This window comes from Spermophilus citellus, assembly GCF_964194105.1.
Source record: "Spermophilus citellus genome assembly, chromosome: 5".
Lineage (NCBI taxonomy): Eukaryota > Metazoa > Chordata > Mammalia > Rodentia > Sciuridae > Spermophilus > Spermophilus citellus.
This window is the reverse complement of record NC_138186.1, coordinates 39132123-39156040: the sequence shown is the minus strand read 5'-3', so window position 1 is coordinate 39156040 and position 23918 is coordinate 39132123. Positions and strand designations below refer to the sequence as shown.

At 34.9% G+C, this 23918-nt stretch overlaps 1 protein-coding gene and 1 pseudogene across 2 annotated transcripts; both read left to right on the top strand.

Moving 5' to 3' along the window:
- Window positions 1-4007: 4007 nt before the first annotated feature.
- LOC308649029 (olfactory receptor 2B6-like) lies at window positions 4008-4940 on the top strand (the record flags this gene model as incomplete). Its single annotated transcript, XM_081294298.1, has 1 exon — window positions 4008-4940. One exon carries the CDS (start codon window positions 4008-4010, stop codon window positions 4938-4940), a length of 933 nt encoding a protein of 310 aa, XP_081150424.1.
- Window positions 4941-8363: 3423 nt separating this feature from the next.
- LOC308649012 (actin-related protein 2/3 complex subunit 1A-like) lies at window positions 8364-9474 on the top strand (annotated as a pseudogene). Its single transcript has one exon. The product of its transcript is annotated as an actin-related protein 2/3 complex subunit 1A-like (transcript).
- The last annotated feature ends 14444 nt before the right edge of the window (window positions 9475-23918 follow it).

Sequence of the window (23918 nt, the reverse complement as noted above, 5' to 3'; positions counted from 1 at the left end):
TAAACATAGAAGAAAGATCAGTGGAATACAGGAAAGGGACTGAGGGGGAGGGAGTAGTGATGGGAAAAGAGAAGAACAGTGGAATGAATCTGACCAAAAATTATTTATATATATATAAATATATATATATATAAAATAATGATAAAGTTGTGAGTATATCAAGGAGATTTTATATATATATATATATATATATATATATATATATATATATATATATATAATCGAGGAGTATATCAAGAATATTATATATTATATAATATATAATTTATATACATAAAGATTATATATATTATAATATATATATATATATATTCCACAGTGAATTTCACCTTTATATATATCCATAATGTAACAATTTCTTTAAAGAAACTATAAATAAATAGAATAAAGATTAGTAGAGAAAAAAGAACAACCAACTAAACATGAGTAATGTATGCACATAACTGAAAGAAATGAAAATGTTCTTGGAGAGAAAATCACTTGAACATAGAGTAAAACAGTATAAAAGAAAGGTTCTATTAAACAACTAGAAAACAATTTCAAAAGTAACAGTAAAAAGTTTCTGCATCTCAATTACCTATAATATACAAATATTAAATTCCCCAACAACAGATACATGGTGAGTGAATAATTAAAAAAAAAATACAAGATCTCCCTCTGCCCAAGAGTTAACCTGTAGACAATGACTGAAACTGAAAGCATGGAAAAATAGTTCATACAAAATAGAGAGGCATAGCTATACCTATAGCAAACAATATAAACTTAAACTCAAAAATTATAACAAGAAATAAAGAAGGTCATAAAATAATGATAAGGATGTGAGTATATCAAGGAGATATTTACAGTTATGAATATATATGCCACAAATTATAGAGCATCTAAATGTACAATCTAAATATAGACAGGTGTAAAAGGAGAGATAGCCAGAAATACAATAACAGCAAGGGAATTCACCACTTCAGCTTCAGTAATAGAGATCATCCAGATAGAAAACAATTAACAAAAATTTTAAAATAGGATATAAAATTTACTCTGTAATGAATGGACAAACACATATACAGAACATTCCACTTATAAATGAAGTATATATTTTTCTCAACTGCACATTGAATATCCTTTAGAATAGATCCAATATTCAGCCACAGAACAAGTCTTCATAAATTTGAGAAGACTGAAATTATACCAAGTATTTTTTTTCTGGCAGCAATGAGATAATGCCTACACTACCTAAAAGTATCTCCATATTTAATTTTATACCTAACAAAATACAAATGACATTCTTCACAGATACAAAAGATAAATGGGATGAAAGGATCCAAGATGGTGAAGTAGAGGAGATACTGTTTTGAGGATGTGGGGGAAAAGATACACTCATACATTGCTGGTGGAACTGCAAATTGGTGCAGCCAATTTGGAAAGCAATATGGAGATTCCTTGGAAATCTGGGAATGGAACCCCCATTTGAACAAGCTATTCCTCTTCTCAGACCATACCCAAAGGACTTAAAAAAACAGCATACTACAGGGTCACAGCCACATCAATGTTTAAAGCAGCACAATTCACAATAGCTAAACTATGGAGCCAACCTAGATGTCCTTCAATGGAAAAATGGATTTTAAAATGTGGCATATATACACAATAGAATATTACTCAGCACTAAAAAAAGAATAAATCATGGAATGTGCAGGTAAATGGATGGCATTAGAGAAGATAATGCTAAGTTAGCCAATCCCCAAAAAACAAATGCCGAATGTTTTCTCTGATATAAGGGGGGTGACTCATAGTGGGGTAGGGAGGGAGAGCATGGGATGATTAGATTAATTGTAGATAGGGAAAAGGGGTGGGAGGGAGAGGGAGGGGAAAGGGGATTAGCAAGGATGGTGGAATGTGATGGTCATCATTTTACAAAATACATGTATGAAGACTTGAATTTGTTGCCAACACACCTTATATACAAACAGAGATATAAAAATTGTGGTATATATGTTTATTAAGAATTGTAATGCAAAAAAAAAAAGAATACATGTATAATGGCATAAATTGGCATGAACATACTTTATAAACAGAGATAAGAAAAATTGTGCTCTATATGTGTAATAAGGATTGTAATGCATTCCACTGTTGTCGTATATTTAAATAAATAAATATTTTTTTTAAAAAGTTGGAAAAACAAAGATAAATGTCACACAATAAGGCTGTAACCTTATCAGATCAATCCCAAAAAAGACCAGTTTTACCTGAAGGAAGTGATCTCAGTCTGCCTGAGTCCGCATAATAAACATGAGTCTTATTTTTAATTGTCATCAAAATAAGCAACATGAAGTGTCATAGTATGTACCAATCAGCATTACTTATTGTTCTGATTTATTGTACCCAAGTTAAAAAGTTCTATGGTCTGCCCTGTCCAGTAGGAGCTCTCACTCTACTGATGTATGAATCAGGACAAAAAAAAAAAGACCTAAAACTAAATTTGTTATTTCCAGTTTTGAATAAAACTTGTATATTGGAATGTGAAATAGATGTGGAGCAGAGAGGAATGAGTGGAAAAACTCCACCAAATGAATAATGTGGAAAAATATATATTCATATGGGAATTATAGTTGCCTATTTGATATAATTGAATTTGTTTTTCAAATTGATGTACTCATGAATTGTGTATGCTGTTTTATGCTTAATGTTATCTACATATTAAATTAATATCCTATAGCATGTATGTATGGGAGAGAGAATAAAAGAGAGACATGCCACTTTATTTCTTCATTGTTGTAAAAACATTCAATATTTAAAAGTTTCTAAGTATCACTTGAATCCCACTCATTGGGAAGTTTGATTTTTATTGATACAACTCATTTAAGGGTCCTTTTATTGTTATGATTACAAATAATTAAATCTTATGTGATATACTCTGAGAGTTAATGAAGTAAATTATACAAAGAATTATTGTTCAATGCTCCAGAAACATTTATGCAATCAAGCTCTGGACTTGGAGGATATTATTTATATGTTTAGTATTAATTGCACCAATTTAAATTTAGAATCTTGTGTCTTTGGAAATCGAATGAATTGATTTCAGAACATTAACAAAGAGATTTACTCTAGACCTCACTTCAAGTGGTAACTAATTGTATATTACATGCATTTCCATAGAGAGCTCTGTCCCCAGGAGCTTTCTTTGCTGATTCATCTGGGATAAGGATACTTGAACAGCTTGTGAGAAAACAATGTCTAAGAGCCTCTAAAAGCATACAAATTGCAGGCCCATCAATGATTCTCTATATTTTTCAACTATTGCCTCTCTAACCAAGGTTTATTTCTCTTTGACACCCTATATCAGCAGAAATATTAACAGTTCTGAATCTAATTCTTAGATATATATATACACTACAGTTTCTTGGTCTTGCTGAAATGTTGAAAAACCCAAGTGTAATCCTTCACTATTCTTTTTTTTTTTTTTAAAGAGAGAGTGAGAGAGGAGAGAGAGAGAGAATTTTCAATATTTATTTTTTAGTTCTCGGCGGACACAACATCTTTGTTGGTATGTGGTGCTGAGGATCGAACCCGGGCCGCACGCATGCCAGGCGAGCGCGCTACGGCTTGAGCCACATCCCCAGCCCCACTATTCTATTTCTATTGATGAAAATTTATCATAATAAGGTAAGTAAAAGGCACTTGTTTTTATGGGCCTATCTGAACATTCCCCATCTTATATAAGAGTGAGAATTTCACAGAATACAATTGACTACTAAGGAAAAAACAACATAAATTAAAACATTCATTACTCATGTAGCTTTCTCAAAATGCTAGTGGATTTTGCTATTGTCTGTGCAACTTTTAGCTGAGAAAGGAAATGTGGTTATCTGTTGCCAGAACATTCATATTGTTGGCTTTACAAGTTTTACACTCCATCTTAGATTTGTGGATAGTCAGCACATAATGATGTTTTTCCATTCTTTACAAATCTAACATTTTTGCTATTTCCTTACTACAGCGGAAGCAAATAGGAGAGAATGACTCTCATTAATGAAAGCCACCCAGAAGAGTTCATCCTACTAGGCTTTGCAGACTGTCCTTGGCTAGAGCTTCCTCTATTTGTTATTCTTCTCATAACATACCCAATGGCCATGATGGGAAATTTAACCATTATTCTGGTATCCAAGTTAGACCCCCATCTACACAGTCCCATGTATTTCTTCCTCACCAACCTCTCCTTCTTAGACATGTGTTACACCACAAGCATTGTGCCTCAGATGATGTTTAACTTGGGAACTTCTAAGAAGACCATCAGTTATTTGGGGTGTATAGTTCAGCTTTATTTCTTCAGCATGATGGGGGGCACAGAATGTCTGCTCTTGGCTCTCATGTCTTTTGATCGCTATGTGGCCATCTGCAGACCTCTACACTACACCCTCATCATGAATCAGCACATCCTATTAGTATCCATTGTGTGGCTGACTGGGATGATCTATGCAATCTCTGAAGCTTCTGTTACAGTAAAGTTGCCACTGTGTGGCATCAATAAACTGGATCACTTGTTGTGTGAGATTCCAGTTCTGATAAAGGCTGCCTGTGGGGAAAAGGAGGCTAATGAGCTCACACTCTCTGTGGTATGCATTTTAATAGGGGCTGTTCCTCTGTGTTTAATTCTTGCCTCCTATGCTAGTATTGGACATGCCATATTTAAAATCAAATCTTCTGAAGGAAGGAAAAAAGCCTTTGGGACATGTTCATCTCATCTCATTGTAGTTTCCTTATTTTATGGCCCAGGCATTAGCATGTATCTTCAGCCTCTCTCTTCCATATCAAGGGACCAGCCTAAGTTCATGGCTCTCTTCTATGGAGTCATGACCCCTACACTTAATCCCTTCATCTATACCCTGAGGAATAAGGATGTGAAAGGGGCATTAGGCAAACTGATGAGCCGCATTTTCAGTTCCAAGTAATAGTTATTAGGCATGAAATAAAATTATTTAAAATTTATAGTTGATATAGATGTCTTTAATAACCCATTCTGATATCATAATCCAATATCTTCTTGTAAAACATGTACTATTTTACATGTTCTTCTTGTAAAACATGTACTATTTTTCAAATTCTTCATAAATATTTTAAACAAGAATGATACTCAGCTTATATGCTCCTGTATAGGCAATCTATTTGTGGTAATATATTAAAAAATAATAATATTTTGGTCCATACATAGTGAAATAGTAACTTTGTTTAGTAGTAGCAAGATAAATCATAAGATAAACTGATTATCTCATGGTAATCCTCACAGCATTAGCATGGAAACCATTCCTTTTCAACCGACTTCTTATCAGTTCACCTAAGAAATATTTCATCATTCTGAGATTGGTACATGTCTGTTTGCCTTGTGTGTGAAACACAGTATGCTTTCAAACAATCATGAGTCTCAAAAATTTATCAACCTTGGGCTAGGGATATAGCTCAGTTGGTAGAGTGCTTGCCTTGCATACACAAAGCCCTGGGTTCAAATCCTAGCACTACAAAAAAAATTGTCAATCTCAATTCATGTTGATGCTATTGTTTCTGTGGATCTGAAGGAGCTTTTCTGCATTAAAGATCCTGATCCTGGAGACTATTTGACTGAGGCTGGGTTGAATCAAACAAAAAAAAATCTGGGGTTATCTGAGCTAATGTCATCATGACTATTAGGAAAAGCTCTTGAAATGTATTGCTAAGCTTAGCAGTCCATTCATTATTACATCCAAAACATATACAAATGAGTTTCTTGGTGTGTTTATTATTTTTTAATTGCCATTAAAGTTCATGTATTCTCTTCCATGACAGAATTTTTGATTCAAGGTAATTTGAATACATTTTCCTAGGCCAGAATCAGACATATTTAGCTCATAATAATCTATTTTCTTATATCCTTTAAGTAAAAATCATTATTTTAGGTCAACACTTTCTTAAAAATGCATTATAATTTTTACTTAGTAAATAAGTGCACAGTGTTTTGTATGTTGAACTAAAAATATATATTTAATACGAATATGCATAGAATAAAGATGTTTCTTAATATTCTTTTTAAATATCATAAGCATGCATCTCTTTAGTAAAAGAGAGAACACAAAAGTGCTAATCAAAACTACAACCTAGCAATATTTCTGTGCATAAATTTGAACATCCAGGAATGTCTTTTTTAGATGCAAAGAATCAAAAAGAAAAATATTTTTTTTTATTTCTGGAATGAAAAGTCACTTGACTACTTCACCAACCAATATACATTAAATATTTAAGTTTGGGGTGCAAATGATGTTCAAAATTTGTATCACAAAAGAGTAAAAGTGAAAAAATGTAGCTGTAGTACTCACATTCTGCTTTTGATGTTGTTTTCATTGTTTAATGCATTTTTTTTTCAAAATTCATTTGTTGTTTTAATTTTCAATGTGAGTCTATTCAGAGAGAAATACATGAGAGGTGATTAGGTCTTGAAGGCCCCTGCCTCCTGAATGGGATGAAGGCCTTTATGAAAGAAGCTTGCCACAGAGTTTGGCCTCTATTATTATTATTTTTTTTTTATTTCGTTAGGTTGTAGATGTGATAACTCTGCTTATAGGTGATGAGTTCTGCTCCCTCACATGTTGAAATTTGAACATTAGAGAAGCAGGTCGAGGCAAACATATAAAGCAGGGTTTATTTAAAAAGGGGTAATATAGACTTCTCTTGGGAGGGAGAAGGGGACCATAGCTGGTATCCTGGTATCCCAAGAAGTGAGGTGTTCTGCCCTTTTTATGTCCTAGGCTTCCTTTGTTCTCCTGCTCTCTTCCCCTTATCTTTCTCCTTCCTGCATAGGTGACTAGGCCTAGGAATGCTCAGTGGAGAGGACAAAATGTGGGAAACAGGTGGGCTGAAGGGGGAAGGGCAGGATGGAGCAGCCCAGGATACATTAATTAACAAATTTATAGCTCCCTATAGGGAGAGGCAATTCCTGGGTCAGATTACCTTACCAACAGGTTGGAGCAGGGGCAGGTTCTTGATAAGGGTGAAGGAAGGACTCTGAAGGAATTAACATTTCAATCCCTCAGGGGATAGTCTCTAACTTCCCTGACTCACTCAAAATTGGCTCCCTTGATCAGACCTGAATTGATTTACCTATCTATACTGACTACCTGTCTAATTCTGGCCTCAGATGATACAATACCTTTAAGTTTTTGTTTGTTTATTTTAATGTGATACTAGGGAGCAAACTAAGTGCCCCAAGCATATTAAACAAGTGCTTTACTGCTGAGCCCCCGCCCCAGTCCCAGAGTTTGGCGTTTCTGCCCTTCTGCCTTCCCTCAGCACACAGTGACACCAAAAGATTCCAAAAAAAGGTGTCAACTTGGAAGCTAAAACTGAGTCTTTACTGGATAATAGACTTACTGGTAACTTTATTTTAACAACTGTCTCATCCACAGCCCATTTGTGCCAAAAAAGTGGGGTAGGTTGCAAATAGGCCACATAATGTGCGCAGAAACTGAATGGCAGACATATTATTTATAGGAGAAGGCATAAAAGAAATCAGAGACTTTGATGTTAAATGATATTTTAAAACAGTTTTATTAATTAAAGTTTGATATTCATCTTATTCATATAGTGAAATTCAGTAGTTGTACTTTTGGGAAAATAATTCATAAAAATTTGGTCAAAGGCCTAACTAGAGAAATGGTAATTGTTGTCTGATGACATTCTTAAATTATCCTCTGTCCTGAGTGAATGTGATCACTATCTCCTTGACATGTGGAAGCTACTCTTTACCAATGTGTAAATGTCATTCCTATTGTAAGAAATCAGAACCTCCTAAAAGTTATATATTAAAATCTTAGAATAAATAATACTGACAGAAGTGGAACCAACAGAAATGTGTTATTTGGACTTGATGCCTTCATGTCTCCAGGGTTTATACATTCCTTTCATTCCAACATGAAGTATACCTCAGTTAACTTCAGTTTTTGAGCAGAAAGGCATATATTTTATCTGAAGGTGAAAGTGTGCTCCTCCCTTGACATAAATCATGAGCACTCTTTGAGATTGCTTTTCTAAGGGAGATGATCAAATATTTTTCTCCTTGCCCCAAGCAATTAAGACTTTTCTAAAGAACAAAGGGAAAGCAGAAAATCATGCTAACAATTAAAAATGTAAACATTGGAAAATAAAAATTAATAAAAAAATTTAAGATGCAGACAACCATTAAGTAATTCATATAGGCAAAGTGAAGATGTTTTAGAATTGCAGTTTCCCCTCCGCCCGCACCCGCCGGAGCCTGTTCGTGTCTGATCAGAGTCCCCGAATTCTCCACTCTGAGCCCCTCCGGACCACCCCCACCCCAGCTTTCTATCCTCTGAAAACACTTAAGAATAATGTCCCTGCATCAGTTTTTACTAGAGCCAATCACCTGTCATGCTTGGAACAGGGAGCATACCCAGATTGCCCTTAGCCCCAATAATCATGAAGTGCACATCTATAAGATGTACAGGGAGCCAGTGGGTGAAAGCTCATGAACTCAAGGAGTACAATGGACACATCACAGGTATTGTCTAGGCTCCCAAGAGTGACCACATCCTCACTTGTGGGGCAGACTGCAATGCCTCTGTCTGGAGTCAGAAAGATGGCGTCTGGAAGCCCACCCTGGTGATCCTGAGGATCAATCTTGCAGCCACTTTTGTGAAATGGTCCCCTCAAGAGAACAAATTTGCTGTGGGAAGTGGAGCACGACTCATTTCTGTTTGCTACTTCCAGTCTGAAAATGACTGATGGGTAAGCAAGCACATTAAAAAGCCGATCTGCTCCACGATCCTCAACTTGGATTGCCATCCCAACAACTTTTGCTGGCAGCAGGATCGTGCGACTTCAAATGCCGAGTATTTTCTGCCTACATTAAAGAAGTGGATGAAAAGCCAGCCAGTGCGCCCTGGGGAAGCAAGATGCCTTTTGGTCAGTTGATGTCAGAGTTTGGTGGCAGTGGCACTGACGGCTGGGTCCATGGGGTCAACTTCTCTGCCAGTGGGAGCTATCTGGCCTGGGTCAGCCAGATAGCACCGTGTCTGTTGCTGATGCCTCAAAAAATATCCAGGTCTCAACTCTGAAAATGGAGTTCCTGCCACTCCTGAGTGTGTCATTTGTCTCGAAGAATAGTGTTGTGGCTGCTGACCATGACTTCTGCCTGTTGCTGTTTAAATACAATGACCACGGCTGTTTGACCTTTGTCTCCAAGCTGGACATTCTAAAGCAGAGCATCCAATGCAACATGTGTGCCATGGAAAGCTTCCGCAACATGGACAAGAGGGCCACCACCCAGGACTGCAATACAGCCTTGGAAATGCTGCACCAGAATAGCATCACTCAAGTGTCTATTTATGAGGTAGACAAACAAGACTGTAGCAAATTTTGCACTACTGGCATCATGCAACCATGACAATTTGGGATTTCAAGACCTTATAGTCTTTGATCCAGGGCCTCCGGATAATGTGAAGCTGTGTGAGCCTCCCATGTCCAGCAGGAGAAACATGGCTGCCTGCCCCTCTGCCCCCAGCCTGACGGTGAGGAGAACAGCCCCAGGAACCCCTGTAAACACATATTGCGCAAACATTGTGTGTTTTTGTTTAAATATAATTGGTGAAAGTGTTGGTTTTTTTAAAGGCAACAGTGGCTTGTTTTGTTTTATTTTGTTTTTTGCTATTTCATTCCATTCTTGACCAAAGCTTCTGTTGAAGTAATTCATTATGGAAAATTGTCACATTAACTTAAAGGAAAGAGTGAGGGAGATATGTAAAATGTCTGCTAGAAAATTAAATAAAAATCCCAAATGTGAAAAAAAAAAAAAAGCTGCAGTTTCCCACTCTAGGGATATCTTCGGAGCTGCATACAATAAAACTGTAAGCTATTAACATATTCAAGAAAGATGATTAAAATAAATGTACACCAAAATTCTGATAAAAAAATACCCTTATGGTTTATGTAAATCCAAAATCTTTCAAAACTGTTACATTCAGGATGACAATGTCTTGGAAGATTCCCAGAGAAAACTCATGATGGTTGACCAGAGAAGTATTAGATATGGTGCAGTAAGGAAATGTATACTTAATTTTATTGGAAGAAAAGATACCATATAGAAACACAACTACTGTCCTAATCAAATCTGAGATATACATGCATTATTTTCACATAATCAAAATAACATGATTTTTGAGGAATAGTCAAATTTTAATCCAATAGAAATACATATATAACACACATAAACACAAAATCAATTTCATTGGTAGAGAGTATTCAAATAACTGTTGAAGAATTTGCTCCACAAACTAAAGAATAAACTTCTCTGTTTTCATTTAGATAAATATTGTACAATTTTAAAAAAAAAATTTTGAAAAACTCTTCAAGGTAAGTAAACCACCATTGGCAATAATAAAGTAGTGCCACAATGCCTCTTAAGTGTGCATAGTTTGTTAGAACTAGAATTGAAAGCCTTTCTTTTATCATTCTTTGGGGTTTTGTTACTTCTATCTTTTAAAATTTAAATATCATTTCATGTTTCAATTTTGGTAAAGTTTACAAAACATAACATTTATATTTGGGAGATATACACCTCAGTGTACTATAAATAGAATCTCATTGTGCAACCATCACTACCATCCCTCTCCAGAAATCATTTTTTTGTTTGTTTGTTTGTTTTTTAGAGAGAGAGAGAGAGAGAAAGAGAGAGAATTTTTTAATATTTATTTTTTAGTTTTCGGTGAACACAACATCTTTATTTTACTTTTATGTGGTGCTGAGGATAGAGCCCCGTGCATGCCAGGAGAGTGTGCTGCTGCTTGAGCCACAACCCCAGCCCCTCCAGAAATCTTTTGATGTTCACACACTGACAGTCTATACCATTAAAAAATAAATTCACATTATTTCCACCTCCAACCCCAGGCAACTACTATTCTACTCTATTCCTACAAATTTGTCTACCCTATGTAACTCATGTAAGTAGAATCACACAATATTTGATTTAGCACAATGTTTTCAGGATTCATCCAGAACATAGCATGAGTCAGAATTTCCACCTTTTCCTCATATATAAATTTCATTTTCATTGAGATAATTGTTATTTATTTACTTTGAGTTGAATGATAAAATATTATTAAAAACATGATATTTGAGGTACATCCTCATTTTTGGAATGGTCAATTCAAGGAAATGCATACAATTACAAAAAAAAATGCTTTTCCCAACATACAAAAATCTATTTGAAAAGATAATGAAAATTTTAGATCATGCATCAAAAATAATGAATGATTCAATATTTCAAACTGAAGATTACATGTATGTAATATTAAAAATGGTACCCAAGAAATTCAGGCTGGAGACATGAAAGGGATTATGACTCAGTTTTCCTTTTAGTCTTGTAGTTCACAGGACCAGCTGCGGAAAGTCCAGAAGCTGGACAGGCAGGCACAATTGTACTTGGGGTTTGATCCATGGATGTCCACATTCATGGATGGTGAAGTATGTGAGAACTGTGGAGGGTAAGTTATCATACCTTGTGAATGAAGTTCTCTAGAGGCTGTGAGATCCAGATTCCCAGCAGAGATTGGACTCTGCTTGGCCCTAGTTCTGAATTTCTGATCAGAGCTAAACACCAGCTGTGAATCACTGGAACTCCCATTTAGAACTTTGCATCAGTCCTGCCCTAGGAGAGCATCAATCTGTTCTGGAGACACAACCTTCCAATGGTCAGCACTTCCTATTATGTCCTACCTTATAATGGTGAGACTGGAAACTGAGAGTTTTTACACAGAGCTTCCGTTCCAGGCTACTTCATCAGGCAGATTGGTAAGCAACACAAAGAGGACTAGTTTAACAATCCTCAACAATAAGTAGTACACAGCCCAAGGAAAAAAATGGAAAGAAGGACATTAGTGCATAGACAGTGAACAACCATCCTGGTCAATGCATCAACCACCTTGAAGAAGTTACTCCCTTCAATGAATAACCCAATCAATTAATGGGGAAAAAATACAAAGAGATATTTCTCAAACAAACAAATACAAATGGCTACCAAATATATATTTTGAAAAATGTTTAATATCCTTAGCAATCAGGGAAATGCAAATCAAAAGTACATAATAATTCATTTCGCTACAGTTAGAATGGCATTCATCAAGAATGCAAAAGACAGTGTTGTGAGAATATGGGGGTAAAGGTATATTTATACACTGTTGGTTAGACTGCAAATTAGACTGAAAAACCTTTTCAGAAAGCAATATGCAGATTCTTCAAAAGACTAGGAAAGGTACCACCATATTACCTGTTACATCACTCGTTGATGTTTAGCCAAAAGATTTAAAATTAGTATACTGTAGTAATACATGGATGTTATTGTTTATAGAAGTACAATTAACACTAGTCAAGTTATGGAATCACCTAGATATTCCTCAAAAGAGCAATAGATAACAAAAATGTGGTATTTGTACACAACAGAGTTTTACTGAGTCATAAAGAAGAATGAAATTAAATCATTCATGCATAAATGAATGGTATAGAGGAAAATCATGGTAAATAAAATGAGTTACACTCTAAAAAACAAAGGTAGAATATAGTCTTTCATATGAAAAAGTTAGAAAGAGAAAATAAAGGAATATTTTTAAAGGGGGAGAAATTTATGAAAATAGAATGAAGACCAATCAAGGGCATAGGGAAAAGGAGGTTTTGGGGAAGTTCTGACAAGGGAAATCTTATTACGCTATGTCTATGTATGAATATATCACAATGAACTGGATACACACACACACACACACACACACACTGCACTAAATAAAATAACAATAACTATAATAAAATAGAGAGCAATAGAGTATGAAAAGCAGAACAGGAAAGGGAGGAGAGGAGGAATAGAAAGGTATTGGGAAATGAGATTGATCAAATTATATTATGTGCATGTACAAATATGGCTTAATTTTGGTACATAATAAACATAGCATATAATAAGTTTGGTACTACTATGTACAATTTCAGTGAGTCAATAAAAATGTAGATTCTGACAGGGAGGTAGAGCAAGATGATATATGAGGATTTTCCAATAAATATTCTTCCATGGAAATATAAAGGTGAAAATTATTCACAAGAACTAAGGAACCAGGGCTGGGGATGTGGCTCAAGTTGTAGCGCGCTTGCCTGGCATGCGTGCGGCCCGGGTTCGATCCTCAGCACCACAAAGATGTTGTGTCTGCCAAAAAATAAAAAATAAATATTAAGAAATTCTCTCTCTCTCTCTCTCTCTCTCTCTCTCTCTCTCTCTTTAAAAAAAAAAACAGAACTAAGGAACCAGGTGAGAGATCAGGTTTTGGTTGTTATGTAATTATAATGAGATAAATTTAAGATTATAGGAAAGATAATTTTATATTATCCAAGTCGCCACTATCTATTCCAAGGTTAGGACAGTGCAGACATTCACCATGTACTTGAAGGGAGGAGGGGAAAGCAAGCATAGATTTTATTTGAAACCCAACACTGGGCCATCAAGTAAAATCCTAGAGGAAGTACACATCTACAGAGCCTAATCACAGGCCAGGACCCATATACTATAACTTCAGTCTTGCCCCAGTGCCAGGTGGGAAACAGCCGTTTGGAAAGAGATTTATTCTTCTGAAAAAAAGTAACAGATGGAAGAATATAGGACATTTTAGGCTCCAGCAAAACCAAAATATAGGCATGCCTCAGTGGTTGTGGGCTTCCGACACACCCTAGTGCAATGACGGCCTCGGGGGTCATGTACTTCAGGTACATGTAAATTGCACAAACATTGAGGGCCATAAGATTCCAATCCAGCATGGTGTCTGCCATGGAAGACCAGGAGTTATAATGGCAGTAGACAGCAAATGATCAAGGATCGCTTCAGAAATTCTACACAAAATCTACAGTATATATCTATTAAATTCTCCAAAGATATAGAGTGATTGGATCAACTTAAAAAAAATACCAAAATACATGTTGCCTCCAAAATATGTAAGACACAAAATACTGAAAGTGAAGTGATGAAAAAAAAATATTTCATGCAAATACAAACAAAAAGGAGTAGAAATAGCTATACCTATATAAGACCAAATAGTCTTTAACTCAAAAACAGTAAAACAAAATGAAGAACACTACTATATCATGATAAAGAGATATGCAGGATATAACACTTGTAAATACATATGAACTGAATGTCAGAGAGCCTCTTTTTATAACTAAAATATTGAGATATCTAGAGAGAGGGATAACTTGCAATGCAATAATAATAGGTGATTTCAAAAATCCACTTTTCAGCCATAACATATCACCCATAGAGGAAAATAAACCACAAAAAAACTTTAAACTTAGAATATGCTGTAGAGCAAATGAATCTGATAAATATGCATAATATTCCACCTGACATGTACAGATTTTCAACTGCCTATTGAACATTCTGCAGAACAGAACTAGGTTTGGCCACAAAACAGCTCTTAAATTTTTTGAGATGAGTGAAATCAAGTATCTTTTCTGACAATAACAGGACAATATGAGAAAAAAATAACAGAAGAAAATTTAGAAAATTCACAAATATCTGGAAATTAATTGTACCAGATATTCTTGAGTGGCCAATAGCTAAATAAAGAACATAAAATGGAAACTTATAATTTTTCAAAATTAAAATGGAATACAATATTTATATTTTAATACTGAAATGAATAGAATAAATAGATGTTTAATATGATTTTTCATTATCATAATCATGAGTCTTCTTAATGAATGAGAAGACACCAAAGTCATATTAACAAAGAATCACAACCAGGAAAAATATCTGTACAAATTTGGAACAGCCAGGAAGATCTTCTTTATCTGTGAAAACTATGAGAGATAAATAATCTGCATTTCTGAAAAGCAATTTGATTACTTCAACAGTTAATATGAGTATCATTTGATATGGGAAATACATGAAAGGTGATTGATTGGCCTTGAAGATTCTCAGAGACTTGACAGAGAGATTTGCCCCTTTCCATTTTTTCTTTTCTGTGAGAACACAGTAATTCTACCCTCAAAAGGCTAGAGCAACAATGTGCAGAGTTGGAAGCTGAAACTGAGTCCTTATAGACATCAAACCTACTGGTGCCTATCTCATGGATGGTCTGCTTACAGGACTATGAGAAACAAGCTGGTATTTTTATAAAATAGACAGGTATCATTTATAAATTACATAGTCTGGAGTATTTTATTACTGTAGCAGAAACAGACAAGGAAGCTAACAAAACTTAAATTTTATCATAGAACTAGGTATGTTGTGTGACAGCAAATTAAGTGTGTAGTCATGTGGAGTTTAATTCCTATGTTTACTGTTCAATGTGCTGTGCATTGTATATACTACAAGGGGGAACAAAAAGATCTTTTGGAATTTTCTGGCAGGTCTTCTGGTATGATCAAGATCTAAATAAATCACTGGAAGAAAAATTAAATCTTATCATGAAGAAGAATCAATTGTAACTCAGACACACTCATTAAAAATGTCAGATAGTTAATGCTCACCAATTCTCAAAAGTCTTGAACTTTGGTAGATTTAATTGGGAAAAATTTATTAACTTTTGAATGGCCATATTTGTGGCCATTGCAAGCTCATTGTCAGAAGAAGTACACAAATTACTTAGGGAAAAATTTTAAAATCCTTTGATATCAAATAACATTATTAAACATTTTTATTACTAAGGTGTCATTTGGCTACCTTAGACTATAGACTGAGAGATATAGTGTTTTTAGATTGGGGAAAATAACACAAAGATTTCTGTCAAAATCATAGTTAGAGAGACTAGTAAGATTTTTTTCTGACTCCTGTCTTTAGTTATCTTGTGTGCTGGGTGAATGTGATTACCACATTCTAAGTCTCTAAAAGATTACTTCTTATGGAAGTATGGATGTCATTCACACTCTAAAAAATCAGAAGCTCCTAAAATTACATTTTTAAAAATCTCATAATAAAGAATACTGAGAGAATTGGTGGGGAAACGCCACAGAGGTGTTTATTTGGGCAAGGACTTTCACATCTATAGCAAGTCTGTATTCTATATATTCCAACATGAAAAATGAATTAGATTCTACACAGCAAATGAAATGATTGAATGTGAGAAAAGACAAAGAAGACTGGAACAAAATCTTGGCCAGCTACTCCTCTGAAAAAGGATTAACATCCATAATATATAAAGAACTCAAATAGCTTAACACCAGACAGACACAAATAATGCAAGCAGACAGGATGGAGTGGAGAGGAGTGAAATGAAGTGGTGAAGAATAAGTGCAGAAGTGAAGTGTTCACTCCTCCCTGCTGGGAGCTTATTAACTCAAAGAACACATATCTCCCATTACCATAACTATATTCTAATTAGTATTTCTTTAACCCAAGTGCTATCTAACTGAGATAAGGTCCAGGTTAATACAAACACAATTCCTTCTCTCCAAGGACATTGCTAAGGAAACCCGATAGTGCCTGCATAGTTGTCTTATTACCTCAGAAGGAGGATGTTGGGTATTCCAATCATGGGAATTAGGGTTTCAGTTGCCCCCCCTGGCCTTTTGCTCATGGGGGAATGTTTCCCTGTCTATTTCCATGGTCAGAATACCTACTCAGAACATATAAACAGAAGGCATAGTGGAGGAGAGCTTCTCAGTTCACTGTAGTAGAGACCTTGAGTGTTAAGGAGCCAAGAACAATATAATACCCAAGAACATACCCCCAGTGACCTACTTCCTCCCCTCATAATCAACCTGCTTATAGTTGACACCCATTAATCCATTCAAATGATTAATTCATCAAATGGATTAAGCTGCTAATTAGTTTAAACCTTCATAATCTGATCATTTCACCTTTAACCATTCCTGCATTTTCTCACACATAAATTTTCAGGGAATACCTCATATCTAATCCATATCAATTCCAATCATTTGAACACAACCAGAAGTAAGATATCAAGTAGCCATATTGATTCAGCCTCCTAAGGCACAACAGAGTACAAACTGTACAAAACATATGAGAGGCTATTACCTTTGCATTGGGCACCTGCTTAGTTCCAATATACCAGATCAAACCAAAATGTAGTCACTCATGTACCTACCACCCAATCAGAATACAACATTGAGTAAGCAGACCTATCCCCAAACAGAAAAGATATTCCTGAAAGAGGGCATTCCAATCTACCTGACACAGCATGATAGCCATGTTTTCTTCTTTTTAACAGGCACCAAATATTAACCAGAAGCAAGGAGACATTTACCAACCAATGTTTCTTTTTTAAAATTTTTTAATCTTTTTTTAATTTGTTCTGTTTAGATATACATGAAAGTAGAATGTTTTTTGACATATTACACATACTTGGAATATAAATTAGGATCCCATTCTTGTGGTTGTACATGATGTAGAGTTTCAGTGGTTGTATATTCATATATAAATATATGAAATTTATTCTTATTCATTCTACTGGCTTTCCTATTCTCATTCCCCCTCCCTTCCCTTCATTCCCCTTTGTATAATCCAATGAATTTCTATTCTTCTCTCTGCCCCCTTATTGTGTGTAAGCATTCACATATCAGAAAGCTCATTCAGTCTTTGGTGTTTGGGAATTGCTTTACTTCACTTAGCATGATAGTCTCCCGTTCCATCCATTTACCAGCAAATGCTATAATTTCATTCTTCTTTATGGCTGAGTAATATTGCATTGTATATATATACCACATTTTCTTTATGCATTCATCTATTGAAGGGTATCTACATTGGTTCCATAGCTTAGCTATCATATATTGAGCAGCTATAAACATTGATGTGGCTCTTCACTGTAGTATACTGGATTTTTTTTTAGGTGGGGGGAAGTTTGGATTATTTTTTAATTTGTTCTTTTTTGTTACATATGACAGTAGAATGTATTTTGACATATCACACGTACATAGAGAATAACTTCCCATCCTTGTGGTTGTGCATAATATAGAGTTACACTGGTCACACTAGTCATGTATGTATATGAATATGTATTCATATGTATGGGTGTGTGTATATGAACGTGTATTCATATATGAACATAGGAAAGTTATGTCTGATGTAGCCTGCTGTCTTTCCCATTCCTATCCCCTCTCTCTTTCTCCCATTACCCCCGTTCAATCTGGTGAAACTCCACTCCTCTCTACCCCACCCTCCATCTATTGTGAGTCAGCATCTCTATATAAAAGAGGACATTCGGCCTTTGGATGTTGAGGGTTAGTTTATTTTGCTTAACATGATAACCTCCAGTTCCATGCATTTACTGGCATTTACTTGTATTCTTCATAATTGCCATTCTGACTGGAGTGAGATGAAATCTCAGAGTAGTTTTAATTTGCACTTATCTAATTGCAGAGATGTTAACATTTTTTCATGTATTTCTGAAATACATATTTGTATTTCTTCTTGTGTGGAGTATCTGTTCAGTTTCTTTGCACATTTATTGATTGGTTTATTTGGTTTGTTGGGTTTTTATTTGTGTGTGTGTGTGTGTTTTAGTGTTGAGTTGTTCTTTTTTTTTTTGAGTTTTTATATTCTAAAGATTAATGCTCTATCTGAGGTGCAGGTGGCAAAAGTTTTCTCCCATTCTGTAGGCTCTCTCTTCACGTTCTTAATTGTTTCCTTTGCTGAGTGTATTTTCTGTTTGATACAATACCTGTGGGGCTGAAAACTAAGATGGCACCTGGATAAATGCCAGTAGGAGGACACTGAAATTGTTTTGAAACCTCCCTGATTGGCTTACTTCTCTTCCGTGCTGGTGCACAGCTCTTCATTAGAAACTAAGGTATGGGTATACATGTGAATTCCTCCTGCTGATTTGACCTTTATGTTGATTGGTTCCCACTTTTCCATGTTTTAAAATGATTGGTTTTTACTCCTTATATAAGCTGTGTGTGTTTCCTCAATAAATGAGATCCTGCTTGGACTGGTCTCCCTGGTGCATCTGATTGTCCTCCAGTGGGGAGGGCTGGATGGGCGGCCGGCCGACCCTCACCTTTCTTGATCCATCCAGGTTGGGGCATGCTCTCCTAAGACTCTCTGCAGGATGGAGTGGATAGAAGAAGCTAAAAACTCCAACAAATACCAATCACTGATTCTTGATTTTATTTCTTATACATTATAAATATTATTGAGAAATTTGGTTTCAAGCTGACATGATGGAGATTTGGGCCTGCTTTTTCTTTGAGTAGGTGCAGAGTCTCTGGTCTAATGCCTAGGTGCTTGACCTACTTTGAGTTGAGCTTTGTATGGGGGTTAATTTTATTTTATTATGTATGAAATTCTAGTTTTTCCAGCACCATTTGTTTCTTTTCTCCAATGTATGTTTATGATACTTTTGTCTAGTATGAGATAACTGTATATTATGGGTTTGACTCTGTGCCTTCTCTTCTATACCATTGGTTTTCATGTCTGTTTTGGTGCCAATATCATACTGTTTTTGTTACTATATCTCTGTAGTATAATTTAAGACCTAGTATTGTGATGCCTCCTTTGTCCCTTTTCTTGCTAAGGATTGCTTTAGCTATTCTGAGCCTCTTATTTTTCTAAACAAATTTTATGACTGCGTTTTCTATTTCTATGAAGAACATCATTAAAATTTTAATAGGAATTGCATTAAATTTGTATAGTTCTTTTGGTAGTAATGCCATTTTAACAATATTAATTCTGCCTATCCCAGAATATTGAAGACCTTTTCATATTCTAAAGTGTTCTTCAATTTCCTTCTTTATTGTTCTGTAGTTTTCATTGTAGACGTCTTTTTCCTCTTTTGGTAAATTGATTCACAAGGTTGTTGTTTTGTTGTTGTTGCTGTTTTTTTTCCCTGATATTATTGTGAATTATATAGTTTTCTTAATTTCCCTTTCAACTTATTCGTCATAAAAATACATGAACACAATTGATTTATGAGTGTTAATTTTATATCCTGCTACTTTGCTAAACCTACTTATAAGTTCTAAAAGCTTTCTGGTGGAGATTTAATGGGTCTTCTAAATATAGAATCATGCCATTTGCAAATAGGGATAGTTTGAACTTTCTTTTCCTAGTCATATTCCATTAATTTCTTTCTTTTGCCTAATTGCTCTGGCTAGAGTTTCAAGAACTATGTTGAATAGAACTGGCACAAGAGGGCATCCTTTTCTTGTTCCAATTTTTAGAGGGAATTTTTTCAATTTTTCTCCATTTAGAATGATGTTGGCCTTGGGTTTCATGCATATAGCTTTTACATTGGTGAGGTATGTTCCTACTGTTCTTATTTTTATAGTACTTTGAACAAAAATGGATGCTGTATTTTGTCAAATGCTTTTTCTGCATCTATGGAGAAAATCAGGTGATTCTTGTCTTTATATTTATTGACATGATGAATTACATTTTCTGATTTTAGGATGTTGAAACATCCTTGCATCCCTGGGATGAATATTTTATCATGGCACTCTATCTTTTTAATGTTTTGTGTGCAATTTTCTAGTACTTTATTAAAAATTTTTGCATCTATGTTCATGGGATATTAGTCCAAGATTTCTTTCCTTAATGTGTATTTGTCTGGTTTTGTTATCAGGGTAATACTCATTTTATAATGAGTTTGAAAGTGTTACCTTCATTTGTATTTCAAGGAATAATTTCAGAAGTATTGGTGTAAGTATTTGTTTAATGTCTTGTAGAACTCAGGTGAGAATCTATCTGCTTCTGGGCTTTTCATAGTTGGTAGGCTTTTGATTATGTCTTCAATTTTATTTCTTGAAATTGATCTGTTTAAATTTTTTATGTCCTCCTTATTCAATTTGGTTATGTCTAGAAATTTGTTAACGTTTTTAAGATTTTCTATTTTATTGGAATATATATTTTCAATAGTGTCTGTCATGATGCTTTCTTTTTCATCATGAATTTTAGTAATTTGAGTTTTTCTTCTCTTTCTCTTTATTAGTTTGGCTATGAGTTTTCCAATTTTATTTACTTTTTTTTCAAAGAACCACTTTTGTGTCATTGATTTTTTTTAATTGTTTTTTTTATTTCATTGATTTGGCTCTGATTTTAATTATTTCCAATATTTTATTTCTTTTTGTGTTGACTTTTTTTCTTTTGCTCGGCCTTTGAGAGGTAATGTTAGGTTATTTATTTGGTGACAGTATATTCTTTTAGTAAATGAGCTCAATGCAATAAACTTTCCTCTTAGAACTGCCTTCATAGTGTCCCAGAGATTTCAGTATGTTGTGTCACTATTCTCATTTACATCTCAATACTTTTTTATTTCATAACTGATTTCTTTTGCTATTCATTGGTCCTTCAGTAGCATATTATTTAGTCTCCATGTGTTATAGTAGCTTCTATTTTTTTTTAACTCATGATTTCTAATTTTATTCCATTATTATCTAATATAATGTAAGACATTATCTCTGTATTTTTATATTTCCTAAGAGTTGTTTTGTGGCCCAAGATATGGTCTATTTTAGAGAAGGATCCATGTGCTGTGTGTTCCTGAATGTTTCCAGTACATCACAGTTTATGGGGACACAGATAATAATGACAACCAATGCAAAAAGTTAACAGCATTAAACATTGTTATCTACAATGTTAATTGTTATAATAAGCAGAAATGACATGATCAGTATTTCCCATGATGAAAATAGTAATACTGTTTGCAAAAGGATTTACAATTTTAAGTGGTAAACAGGAATAGAACAGAAGTGATGTAGAATGTGACTATTATGAGGGAGGAGTAGAGATAATAGAAGTAAAAAAGAAGGAGTAAAAGAGATCAGTAGAGATTGACTAGTAGCATAGGGAAAAAAAGAAAGAGAATCAAGGGAAATGTGAGAGAAAAAATGTATAATATAAAAATTTAAAAATAAAAATAAAAGACCATAAGAACAAGAGTGAAATATACTAATCAAACATCCTATTTCTCAAAATACTGATCCATGAAAAATAACTGCCCTTAAAAAATGTTAGAAATGAGAAAAAAAGAAACTGATATGAATATGTATAAGTGTCCTTGAACCATTCAGGTCATAACTGAACAAAGAAAAAAAAGATCTCAATAAAAAGTTGAACAATTGTTTCTATTAGAGTTTATAATTCCAGCTTCACTTCTCAGCTGTGTTAGGTGGGGTTTCTGGAGTGTGAGAGAAAATCCCATAGGCAGAGTTCCTGGAGGTGGGGTTTAGGCTTCCATATGCTCCAGTTTCTTGGTTGAACAGGGATTGATCTGAAGATTTTTATATCAGCAAATCTCTGAGGCCTACAAGATTTTAGTGTATGCAAAGAAACTAAGCCCCAGGGAGATCCTCTGGGTTCCACTCCTGCGGTGGAGGAGCCAATCTTTAGTCCTCTCAGTCACCCATGTATCCTGTGTTTTCTGTTCTTTTGGATTCAGTCTCTAAACTCAATCAAACCCATCCCAGCCCTTTCAAATTCCCAGCTGGGAACATCTCTCCCAGCCAGTTATTCAAGCTGCTGGTCTGAAGGGAGGGGGGAGCCAGGTGGGTTTCCTTGATCTGTATTCCTCCTCTTTAAATCCCTCTCCACATTTGATTTTCTCCTGGTCACTTAGCACATTCTTGTGTAGTGCAGGTTTGCCAGGCCTGTATATCGGGCCATGATAAGTTAGCAAAGAATCAGTTCCCTCAAGGTGCTGGCCCCCATGCAGAAACTGTAAAATGGTTTCTATCTTTATCCTCCCTGAAAAGCTGGTAGAGATATGGCTTCTTTCCCACACAAGACATTTCAGATTAGTCAGACAATGTCTTTGATCTCTGTTCTCTCTACACCAAGACACACCTCAGGCCTCCTAAAAATGCATGTTCCTTTAATTGACCTATCATTCACTTTTTTTGTGAACATGATTTCTCCACCAGGCACTACTACCAGCTGAAGCAGCACTATGGATTTCTTCTTTATTTTATATCCAACCTCCTGAGTCCCCAATCTGCTTTGAAGTTCAGAATTAATTTTCAGTAAACGTCCCCTCTCTGTTTCTTCACCTGCCTTGCTGAAAGCTTCCTGTCTGCTTTCTTTGTTTCACACTATGAACAACCAAGAAAGTAATCTTCTCTATTCTGCCATTTTGATCCTCTGTTATAAATTGTTCTTAACATAAAAATCACAACTATATCTACTATCTTAACATTTTTCATGAGTCAGTATATTCTAAACAATATTCACCATTTATATAAGAGATTTTCTGAAAATACCTGTCTAATATAACTGAAATTTATAACCTTTGAGCAGCATGTTCACACTCTTTCTCCAAAACCTCTACAATACCAGCTATTGACATTTTACTATCTACTTTTTTGATATCAACCTTTGTTTAAGTTCTACAACTGAAGAATCTCATTCACTATTTGTCTTTTGGTGGATGGCTATTTTATATAATATGATATCGTTAACTTCCATTTATATTGCTGCAAATGAGAGGATTTTTTTTCTTTTTCATAAATGAATTATATTACCATGTGAATGCATGCCACATTTTCTTTATTCATTCCCCATTCCCTCTCATGGCTATTGTGAACAGAATTGTAACACACATGGCAGTGTGGATTTTTCTTTTGCATGCTGATTTTATTTTCTTGCAATGAGCAGGACAGGGACAGCATGAGTTCTAAGAATAAATTTTTTATTGATTTTGACAGTGGAATGCATTATAATTTTTATTACACATATACAGCACAATTTTTTATATCTCTGATTGTATATAAATTATGTTGACACTAATTCACTTCATGTACTTTGGATAATGATGTCCATCACATTCCACCATCCTTGCTAACCCCCTGCCCCCTCTCTTTCCCTCCCACCCTTCTGCCCTATCTAGATATCGTCTATACCTTCCATGCTCCCCCTCCCTACCCCACTATGAATCAGCCTCCTTATATCAGAGAAAACATTTGGCATT